At 50.5% G+C, this 11,181-nt stretch overlaps 1 protein-coding gene and 1 long non-coding RNA gene across 2 annotated transcripts; one reads left to right on the top strand and one right to left on the bottom strand.

Moving 5' to 3' along the window:
- The first annotated feature begins 131 nt into the window (after positions 1–131).
- On the top strand, positions 132–10,850 carry LOC114103925 (uncharacterized). Its single transcript, XR_003584749.3, has 3 exons — positions 132–336; positions 3,268–3,403; positions 10,438–10,850. It is a non-coding gene; the product is annotated as an uncharacterized lncRNA (long non-coding RNA).
- Positions 691–10,141, bottom strand: Gpd1 (glycerol-3-phosphate dehydrogenase 1). Its single transcript, XM_071609860.1, has 8 exons — positions 8,259–10,141; positions 7,573–7,750; positions 6,639–6,779; positions 5,912–6,050; positions 5,423–5,535; positions 4,045–4,278; positions 3,725–3,831; positions 691–2,562 (listed from the first exon to the last, which is right to left on the bottom strand). Exons 1-8 carry the CDS (start codon positions 8,357–8,359, stop codon positions 2,466–2,468), a joined length of 1,110 nt encoding a protein of 369 aa, XP_071465961.1. The 5' UTR covers positions 8,360–10,141; the 3' UTR covers positions 691–2,465.
- Positions 10,851–11,181: the final 331 nt, after the last annotated feature.

Raw genomic sequence — 11,181 nt, forward strand, 5'->3', positions numbered from 1 at the left:
ACCCTCTTCTGCCACGCCTCACGCTGGTGGCCGGTTTTGAAATTCGGCTTCCGGGTCAAGTCGCTCTTGCTACGCATCCTCAGACGAGCTTTCCTCTCGTTATGAATTATGGGAGTTGTGGATAATGCTCCATTGAGAGACTGTCTTTGGTGGCTTAAACTCGGGAACCGGAATTTAGAATGCCCAGACACAACCAATCCCAGCCTTTGGTGCGGTGACGTCTCTGGTAGCTAGGTGGATTCGCTCAGAGCCAGCCCCGCCCGGCAGGTGGACCGCGCGCCCCCTAGAGCCTGGAGCGTCCCTCTCCCGGGCGGTCGGGCTGCGGACCAAGCTCAGGTAGGGACGTGACCCGCGCCGCAAGGCCATGACCACGAAGTGAACACGAGGGGTGACTCTATAATATTTCTGCCCCTTGCGTGATCCCATTTGTAGGTGGCATGCTAAAGCCCCTAAGAAGCTCTGGGAAGACTGGATGACTGCTTAGGGAGAGATGGGTGTGAGGGGTTTTGCCGGTGAGGATAGAGGAGAGGACTGAGTAGGCCCCATTGCTGGGGCCCTGGAATAACTGATTATCGAGGAGGGATTTCCTGTTTCATTTGTCCCGTGGTAAGAGTGAAAACACATACGTGGTGATACAGGACAGGGAACGCATTACTACATGCACTGAAGCCCCTTCCCCAACTCGTACTGTTTCTGGAAAAAAAACAATGCTTTATTGGGTGGTCAAGTTGCCTGATAGAAAACCTCAGATTCACAATTGACAATGGACTGAAGAGAAGTAGGCAAAGGTATTGGAAGCTGTCTTTGCTCCACCTTAACCTCCTCAAGGGCAGCTCTGGATTCACACAGTACCCAGACGTGGGCCCAGCCAGACCTGGGATGACTGCCTGCACTTTCCTGGCCTGATACAGGCAGCTGTGCCCTACACTTGATAAGACTGAATTCTCAAATTTTAGGAGCCAAGAGGAGCCTGACTCCCTAGTTTGTTGGGAAGTAAGGGAGGATTAACATGAAGCTGGCCAGAGTCACAGTGTGCCAGGTGCTGCCACACAGGAAGCGGAGACCACTGTTGGACACAGGAGCCTCTCAGCCCTCAGGGACTATTTATAGCTAGGGGAACTGCTGCTGACCTGTGACATTCCCCTGCAGCCACCCAGTCCTGGAACAAGGCCAGTGCAAAGCATACTCCTCTCCCTCCCCCTCCTGTTCTTCCCTCACCCCAGGCCACAGGGTGGTTTTTATTTTCTTCTTCCTCCTTGAATTTCCCAACTGAAGTGCTGATATGGTCAGTGCCTCATGAGGAGGCTTTCACTGGAGGAAGGAGAGCTGGCCTTGGAATATCAAGGACCCACCAGCATGGGAACCTTGTTTAGCCTTTGGGCCACTCTGACCCCAGGCTTCTAGATGCCAGGTGCTGGCTAGCTGTCCTGGCTGCTCTGGGGCAGCTGAGAAAGAACTACAGGATTGAGGAGGAGGAGGAGGAGGAGGGGAGGGTAGAGGCAGGGATGCTCTCTGGAGAGATAAACAGCAGGAGGGACCCAGAGGACACCTCCCCCAGCTAGAGCTCTTGACAGGGAGGCTGGGCAAATACAAAGGTCACAAAAAGCCAGAGCCCAGTGATCTGAGCTGGCTATGAAAAGGTGTAGCTCTGTCAGCAGATTTAAGTTCCTGCTCCCCAAAGAGGGTTCTGGCAGTTAGGGCCAGTGAGGGAAAGCTTGGAAAGGTCACACAGGGTGGGGAGGAGCTGGCAAAGATCTAGGACCCAGGAAGTCCCTGGGGATAGTAGCAAGTCCCAGGGCCAGAGATGCCAGCATGAAGCAACTCTTGTGCCAGGGCAGCCTAAGGGAGGGGGAAGAGGGATGACCAGAGGTTTCTGAGGATGCAGTTGTTGCTAGGAGAAGCTAGAAAGGGTTGCTTGAGATCTTTGTATTTTGTTAACAAACACTGAGATCCGTTGATGCTGTGTGGTGCCTGGCAGAGGTCAGCCAAAGGATCTATGGCACCTATATCAGTTCAAACACCCAGACCCCTCCCTGGCAGCCCTTGCCTCATCCCTCCTATGCTAAGGTACTTCTTTAGCCACTTAATTCGGCTTGGGGACAGGTTCCTGGTCTGTGTGAGGCAACAACTGGCAGCCCTTGCCCTGGCGCACTCTCCTCCCACCCTCCCCCGTACACATTCCTAGAGCAGGCAGCACCGAGGCTTGATTCTGTGCCTCCCAGAAGACAAGGAGAAAGCTCCACATCTGCAGAAGGACAGGGCAGCTCCATTTCTGGCAAAAGGCTCCAGGCTTCAGGCAGTTAGGATCTTCAGGTGTGTAGCTGACCCACTGCCTTTTGTCTTCCAATGAAAAGCTGAGAAAATTGCTTGGTGAGGAGTCCTGGAGATCCTGGTGACCAGGTGCCCCAACTTCTACTTGTGTCAAATGGGAAAAAGGAGCTGCCTGTCCTGGGTCTTCATCCCACTCACATGTGTTCTGGATGATTCTGCAGGCAGCGGATAAATTCACCCACTGGCTGGCCCTCATAGCATACCTTGTAGACAGCCATGAACAGGGGGAACCTACAGTTGCAGGGAAAGGCAAGGCTTAGTCTCCCACTCTTCACCCTTCCTCCCCCACTCAACATTCACTGCCTAACCTCCACTCCTCTACCCTCCCGCCTCAGAGCTCAGGCTGACTCTGGCTCTCAATTTCTACCTGCTGAGTATCTGAACTCCCCAGCCCTGGGTTATAGGGTCAGGTTACTACCTGCCCTGCTGTGTTTCATATTGAACTTGTCTACATGCTTCCTTGGCTTTAAGTGATTTCCCCCCATCCCCCGCCTCTCTGAGCTTCAGTGTCCTCAACTGTAAAATGGGGATAATATGACAAAGTAGTAAAAATATGAGAGTTTTTCCCCTCTTTGACACTGGGGCTTGAACTCAGGGCTGTTTTTACCACTGAACTACATCTCCAGTCCTTTTTATTTTTTGAGACAGGATCTTGCTAAATTGCTGAGGGTCTCAATAAGTTGTTGAAGCTAGCCTTGAACTTACAGTCCTCCTGCCTCAGTCTCCCTGGCTGCTGGGATTAAAGGCATGCACCATAGTGCCCAGCCAAAGTAGTTAAAGATATGATTATATACATGAAGATTTTATTATGCATTATGTGAAGGTGTCAGTAAATGCCATTTTCCTTCTTGCCCTCCCCTCCCATCACCTTTACCCAAAGCCATGAACCTGTTCTGATCCTATTTCATTTTCTCTTTTTCTATGATTATTTCCCAGGCCAACTGAACTCTGTTCTGTTCAGCCCACTGTCTGTGCTCCCTGGAAAGGAGAATCTTGAAGCAGAACCCATTCTCAATCAATACCAAGGATGGGATGCAGAGGACAGAGGGCTGATGGGGAGTTGGACAAAGAGGTGAGACAATCAAATGAGCTTATTCCTGCCCCAGAGCTTTAACCCTTAGAGCAGAGGACAAGGAAGAAAGGATAAAAAAGGGAGGCTATTCAGAGAGGTCCAAGTAATGAAGTATAAAAGAGCACTAGACCAGAATGAACTCCAAGGCCGTGAACTGGCTGGGGAGAATAGGTAGTCCAGATTTTAACCTTGAAACAGAAGGTTACAGTTCCTTCACTACCCACTTCACAGACAGTGCAAAGTTCAAGAAGGTGGTTCAAGAACAGGGACAGCTCTTGGCTTGTGGCTCCCTCAGCCAGGAAGGCTATATAATACACTTACTTGTCAACCAGGCCCTTATGCTGGAGGATGCTGTGTAGCTCTCGGGCTGTCTGGGGCCCCTGCAGCTTCTGCCCATTCAGCATCTCTTTCTCAAGCTGTTCAATGGACTGTAAAGAAAACAGGCCACATGTATGGAGGTGGGAGAGCAGGTCATCTATATGGAAAGTTGGGCTCAAATGGGCTGTGGGGTTATACGGGGGAAAAACGGGTAGGAATGTCTACAACAATATTAATGTTTGTGCTCAGGAGCTGCCAGCTAAGTGCTTCTACCTTGATGCCAGCAGGGACCGCCCTCTATTCCCCCTGTTCCCAGGGCCCACCTTTCCAGTGCGAGCAAAGGCCTCAGCCACTTTGCGGTTCCGCCCTCCGTAGCAGGTAGTGATGAGGTCAGCAACGCCACAGCTCTCCAAGAAGGTGGCAGAGGACACTGGGCCTTGGCAGAAGAGCTTAGCAAAGGCAATCATCTCCATGAGCCCCAGCCGGATCACTGCTGCCTTGGTGTTGTCTCCAAAGCCTAGCCCATCACAGAAGCCAGCCCCAACAGCCACTATATTCTTTGGGGAGTAGAAGGCATGAGTGAGGAAGGACACCTTCCAGTGGCCCATCTGGAGCCCTCATCACCTGCCTCATGCTCCCCACATTAGCTATAACACACCCACCAAGTAAATGAAGGAAGCATAAGGGTTCCTGAACCATGTCCAAGTTCTGGTTTTCCTACTTGCTGCACCTTTTTTTCCAGTACCAGTGATTGAACTCAGAGGTGCTGAACTAGTGAGCTGCATTTCAGACAGGGTCTCACTGAGTTACTTAGTGCCTGACCGTTGCTGGCTTTGAACTTTGATCTTCCTGTCTCAGCCTCCTGAGCTGCTAGGATTACAGGTGTGCGCCACTGCGCCCGGCCTACTAATTTTTTTTTTTTGAGACAGGTTCTGGCTAAGTTGCTGAGACTGACCTCAAATTTATAATCCTCCTGCCTCAGCCTCCAGAGTTGCTGGAATTACAGGCATGAGCCACCCCACCTGGTCCACTTGCTGTACCTCTTGGCCCCACCCCATGTTACATCCCTGAAGACATTTTCTGAAAGCCATTTTTTCTCCAGGGGACCCTTTCATCCATGACCATTCTTTTCTGTTCCATAGTCATATACATAGTTGTGGATCCATAGTTATTGCTTTTTTTTTTTTTGGTACTAGGGATTGAACTCAGGGTCTCACATGTGCTAGACAAGTATTCTACCACTAAGCTACATCCCCATCCCCTTTTTTTTTTAATTTTTAATATTATTTTGAGGTAGGATCTTACTATATTGCTGAGGCTGCTCTTGGATTTGTGATCCTCCTGCCTCAGTCTCCCAAGTCGCTGGTATTACAGGCGTGCAGCTCCTTGTTTAGTTAGGATCTCTTGTCTCCCATTGGCTTGGGCATCTCTTCTTCCCCTTGGACCACCCCCTGCAGCCTGTCCCACAAGGGGCTCTCCAGGGAAAGGAAGAAGGCTCCATAGCCTGATGGTGAAAATCAGCAGGCCTGAGTGCCCCTGGTTTTACTTCTGCAGTTCCTCCTATGTATGTGAGATTTGGTGGGGAAAGGGAACAGCTGCCTATGAGTGAGATCTAGAATACTGGCAGTCTTTTAGAGCTAAGCTGGGCCTTCCTTTGGAACCTTCTCCCCATCTCAGTAGCTACTTCTGTGTCCCTCTCACCTTTAAGGCCCCACAGATCTCTACTGTGTCAACCTCTTGTACCACTGTGATACGGAAATTGGGTGTCTGCATGAGCTCTTTCAGAAGCTGTCCCTGGACTGGGTCCTTGCAGCCTAAAATGAGAAGAGAGCAAGACTTTCAGAGGGGGCTCATTTTTGGTTTTGTTTTTTGAAACAAGGTGTCACTATGTTGCTCAGGCTGCCCTCAGACTCTTGGGCTCAAGTGATCCTCTTGCCACAGCCTCCCAAGTAGCTGGGACTGTTGGCATGTGCCACCACACCCAGAGAGTGGGGACTCTTGACTATTCTTCCCACACCTGTCCAAGGCAGGATCTGCAACCCCTTCCCTGGGGGTGTCCCAACCCTCCCTCACCTCTTATGTATCTTCTTTTTCCTGCCTGGTAGAAAGAGATGGCTAAGGGGCTGGTGGGGAATTTGGGGAGAGGAAGCACTAGAGCTTTGTGATGCATGGGTTGGGGAAGGCTCTCACCAATGGTGGTCTCACAGAACTTCTCATCAGCCACCTCGCTGGCAATGTTGGCCCCCATCAGCACGCTCATGGGGATGCCAAGGCGTTCCCCAATCACTTCAGAGATGAGCTTCAGCCCATTGGGGCCCTCGTCTACCCCCTGGGCACAGGATGAAGCTCAGGCTAGCTGCCCTTGATAACCATTTGAGGGCTTCCCACCCAGAAATCCTACCCCTTACAAATACACTGTTTATCAGTGTACCTCCCCACCAGTCCTGCCCCATTCCAATCCCAATACAGTTTGCTGTGAGGAGGGTAGACAGTGGTGAAAAACCCAATCCATCAGAAAAGCCCTTCCATGCACCTTCAATAACCTACCTCTCCAAGGCAATGTTTCTCCTCTAAATCCCTAAATACCTCCCTCCTTTACTGTCCCGAACCAACTGCTAGCCCAGTCACTGCTCCAAACCAGCTCCCTTGCTTACTCCTCAATCCTCCCCACTTCTCATATCCTTGAAGCATCCCTTTATCCCTAAGGCTTCTGCCTCCAAATGAGTCCTTATCTACTTCCCAGCTTTCCTTCAGCTGTAACTCACTACTTTCTTAATCCTCTCCAAAGCCAACTCCTCTCTTCTCTCTGGGAACTTTTGGCTTACTTCTACCATTTTCTTTTCTACTTGCTTCACCCACCCTGAACCCCACAATAGTTAGCTGCACGCCCCCATCCACATGAAGGTGTCCCTGGCACCTTAATAAGAGACATGCCAATGGCGTTGGCCTTCAGGTGGCCCTTGAGCTGGTCGCAGATCTTGCCGATGAACTGGTGGGGCACCACAAAGATGAGGATGTCAGCATCTGCTGCAGCCTGGACCACATCTGGTACAGCCACCTGTGGGGTGACCAGGTGCTTGTGGGTTTGGCAGACCACTGCTAGCCCCCAGGGAACTCTATTCAGCAGTCTAGAAGCCAGAGTAAGACTGAGACGAGGGAAAAGAAAGAGTAGTTTGGGACTGAATCTGGGAGGATTGAATTTAGGAGAATCCAACCTTCACTGCCCCTCTGCTTCAGCTGACCTGGATTTCTGGAACTCTCCCCCCAGCACGCTCCTGGCCCTTGGCTATGGGACTGTGAGGGAGGCCAAAGGCAGCCTGGGCTTGGCAGGAGGAGAAGCCAAGTAAGATTTCATCATCTTGGAGCCCCAACTGGGAAGAGAGAGCCCTTTTCCTCTCTTGCTCCCCCATTTCCAGGTGGGGAAGAGAGCTATATCAATTTGACCAAAGACCAAAAGTCCAAGGAGCAGCTTCCAAATCTGCTAATAATCCAGTGAATGAGTAACAGGATTAGAGCCTGAGGCAGGCACTGCTGGGACCCTAAATCTAGGAGTCTGAGAACCAGTCTTTGGTTGTCATGGAAACCAACTTAGGCACCTCTTCCCTGACTCTTCCCCTTGGAATCCTGTAAGAAAGAGGAACTGTGCAAATTCTCCTCAATCCCAGAAAGTGCCCAGGGAGCAGTTTGGAGTCTACATGGGAGTGCCCTGTGCCCACAGAAGCCCTTCTGAGACACTTTTCAAGTCCAACTTGTACCTGAAGTGTTCCCTTTCAGCAGGAGGCTCCTGTAGATAAAATCTGGGCACTGACCATCTGGACTTCCTCCCTTCCTTGCAGGAGGTTGAGGCTTACCACGTTTGGGGGCAGCTTGTGCCCTGGCAGGTATTTGACATTCTCGTGCTGAGTGTTGATGATCTCTGTCAGCTTTCTGCCCCCAACATCTTCCTCAAACACCCACATGGTCACCCGGGCGTCAAAGTGTGCTAGCTGGGCAGCATTTGCACCCACAATCTTGGCAATGGCTGAGCCCCTGGGGGTTTAGGGAAAGTACAGGAAAGTGAGGAGTGGGGTGTGAGGGAGGAAACAGCGGCAGGGGATGGGGTAGCACCCACCCACTACAGGGCCTTATAGCAGCCCTCCAGATTATTTTTTTCATCACCCCCCCACCCCACTCCTATGACAAGTGAGTCTCTTGTGACCTGGCAATAGAGGAGACTCAAGTCTGTCTCACACTTTGCTGCTGGAGAAGAGGAGCAGCCTTCTGGTTCCACTCCCCAAACCCAAGCAGCTCTTCAGGCAGAGAAGGGAGCATTCTGTTCACTTCCATTGATGAACAGGTGCAACTGCCCAGGCAGGCACAGCCTGGGAGGTGGGTCATCTGTCCTGTGCCTGTAGGCAATGAGGACAGCAGCAGGGGACAAACAGGAACCAGATATATTTTCCAACCACTTTGCCTCCTGCCCACCCAGCTTCCTTCCTTAACCCCTCTCTTCTTGGGGGAAGCCACCCTTCCCCCATGGTCCTTGACAGCCACTTACCAGTTGCCAGAGCCTACAATGCAGACTTTCTTGCTGGCCATGGTGTCACTTCTCTGCCCAAGCAGTGCCGGCTCAGAGCATTTAACTCCGCTACCACGCATGGGTGCAGCCAAGCCCCGCCTCCAGGGGTGGCTGAGAAGCTGGCGCCCAGGGAGATAGAGAGTCTGGCAGAACCAGGGAAAGGGTAGAGACAGGTGGGGGGAATGGGAATGGGGCAGAGGCCAGGCTGGTTTTTCCTCTTGGCTTTGCAGATGACATTGCTAGCGAATTTCTTTGGCCCCAGCCCACTTTTCCACCCCCTTTGCAATGGTCTCATTTTGAGGTCTGTCAAGAAATTGCCCAGATAAGGACAAAGTGATTGTCCCCCCTCACTCCCTTCTTTTCCCAGCACTGAAATAAATTGTATTTAGCCCTAGTAGCAGATTTGAGAATGCTTTCTTTTCAAAGGTAGGAATTCTCTAACCCCCACTCCTGGCACATACCCTCCTAGAACCAGAGTTGCTCTAGTTTTATCCTCAAGCAACCCCACAGTAGCTCCATTGCAGGGATATGAGTGAGGGGTTGGTGAATGTGGGTCTACTTCTAAGGATGAGACCACATATAAGTAAGGGCCTGCTTTCTTTGAGGGCAACCCAGCCCAAGAGTGATAAGAGCCTCCAAGGGCACGGTCATCTTGGTAATTTCAGGGACTCATAGATGGGCCTCTCAGACAATCTCCACCTGAGTGTCTCCTAGGCAGGGAAGGCAGGAAGGGCCAAAGTCAGAGAACTCTAATGCCATGTGGCCCAGAATTCTTGAAGACGTATGTAAAGACAAGGAGAGACAAGGCAGCCAAAGTGTACACTGCTCTTGAGATCAAGGCTTTGAGATTGCTACAATTTCTTCTCTTGGGTTTTCAAGTACCACATTAGGGGCTTCTGCAGGTTAACACATAGTTTGCAGAGACCAGAAATGGAGAGGGAGGTGTGACCTGGAGCAGCAGTTTCCAAAACTCAGGAATAGCTGGAGTTTTTTGGTCTCAGATGCCGTGAAAGAAAGCAGGCAGGTATCACTGGGGGACAGAGAATGGCAGGAATACCTTCAGCAGTTCAGGTTCTACATTACCCACAGCCATCTGTTTGACCAAGAGAAGGAGGAGCTCCAGTTTCCAGGCTTGTCTAGAGAGTGGAGCAAGAGGCTCCTAACCCTCCAATCTCTGCACCTTGGCCTAGAGGGCAGACGACACTGTGTGCTCACGTGCTGACCTCCTGGCTTGGCAGAATGCTCAGTGGGAGTTGCCAACCCTCTAGGCTGCCACTGGCTAGTGACAGTAATAAGCTGTGGGCTAGAGGGGAGTCTGGGTGAAACTAGTGGGTAAGGGTAAGTGGGCAGGAGGTCAAAACTGTGGGTTGTCCAGGGATAGCCCAGTAAGAGCCTGCTATATTCACTTATGAACAGGGAGTCCCTATAAGGGGAACATACAAGAAATCAGTAGGGGCTGTCTTCCTTAGAACAAAGTTAGGCCTAATACAGGGCTAGCCTCCCACAGACCACTCGTTCATTGCATTGGCACTGAGAAGAAGGTACCAGTGCCAGGCTGCCAGCTGGGAGCACTGATTATGGGTGATGAAAAAGATGTTTCTGTCCCTGGCACACATTAGGAACTCCAAAAGAATGGACATTTATGCATAAAATAATCCCCTTGTTTTTGCCTAAATGCTTCATTTCTCATTTTGCCCCTATTGTCATTTTAGGTAGTGTGGAGACAAAGAATTTGTTCATTTACATAGGAATAAAGAGGGTGCCAAGATTCAGAAATGGCTTGTCACAGGAAGCTATCTGTATCACTAGAGCTCTTTTCCTGAGCACCAACTGTGGATTATTTGCTTGAAATTAATGATTCATCAGCCATTCATTACACATGTAATTAGCCTGGGTAAAAACAGATGCCATTTCAATGTCCTTGACATCAATTTTCTCCACTCTGTTATCACCCCCACAACTCCTCTACTTTCCCTATCAAGTCTGAGAAACGTCAAGTTCTAGATTAGGAACAGTCGTTATCTTTGGTGGGTCTCACTGAACACAAGCGATGCTGGAGTATTCCTATCCATAGAGGCAAAGGATTTTTTTTTTTTTTAAACTGCAACTTTAGATGCAGTTACACTCATCCAATGTTCTACTCCCTCTTCTTTAACAGTGGCAGAGGAAAGCAGCGAGCCACCAAGTGGGGAGCAAGAAGAACTGCAAAATTTCATGGTCTTGCTAATGAGGACTCCTACAGTTTGCAAGCTGCCTATCTATACTGTGTATGGTACTGGGGATTGGACTGGGGGAGCAGGGAGAGGCTTTACTGCTGAGCTACATCCTAAGCCCTTTTTGAGACAGGGTATCACTAAATTGCCCAGGCTGTCCTTAAACTTACAATCCCCTGCCTCAGCAGCTAAAGTAGCTGGGATCACAGGTGTACCCTGGCTTGTTACACTTGTAGTTAATGCACTTCCATGCCAATCTTAAGAACTGATAGCTCACTCTGGGGCTCCAGTGGAAAGAGAACAGCTCAGGAAATAAAAATGTCTGCTGCTGCCCAGGCCTTGGTGCTGCAGAAAGAAATGGAACCTCTAAAGGAATTTCTGTCAAGCCTAACACACTACAGTCATCTAAGGACTCCAGCCAGGAAGTGGCCTGAGGAGCCAGAGGGTCAAGAGAAAAGATGGCAGTGCCACTCACCTATTAGTACCTAATAAACAGGGGAGCTGAAGCAGGACTCTAAAGATCCAGTGGTAAAGCCCAACAACCCCAAGCATTTAACTTGCCTTCTTGGCCTCTAGGTCACCAGCCTCTCAGGTGAGACCAAGCCCACCAGGGAAAAACCTCATTTTCCTTAGAATCCCAGTGCCTGGCATCATAGCTGGCACACAGCAGGTGCTCAATAAATATCTGT

The sequence above is a fragment of the Marmota flaviventris genome, chromosome 3 (assembly GCF_047511675.1).
Source record: "Marmota flaviventris isolate mMarFla1 chromosome 3, mMarFla1.hap1, whole genome shotgun sequence".
Classification (NCBI taxonomy): Eukaryota; Metazoa; Chordata; class Mammalia; order Rodentia; family Sciuridae; genus Marmota; species Marmota flaviventris.

Bases quoted from the DNA above. Each gene is read 5' to 3' on its own strand.
- Gpd1 (XM_071609860.1), bottom strand. From the start codon at position 8,359: ATGCGTGGTAGCGGAGTTAAATGCTCTGAGCCGGCACTGCTTGGGCAG. The intron at 6,780-7,572 runs GTAAGCCTCAAC...GTCACCCCACAG, and splicing joins ACAAGCTGCCCCCAAACGTG to GTGGCTGTACCAGATGTGGT. The intron at 4,279-5,422 runs GTGAGAGGGACA...TACTCCCCAAAG, and splicing joins AGATCTGTGGGGCCTTAAAG to AATATAGTGGCTGTTGGGGC.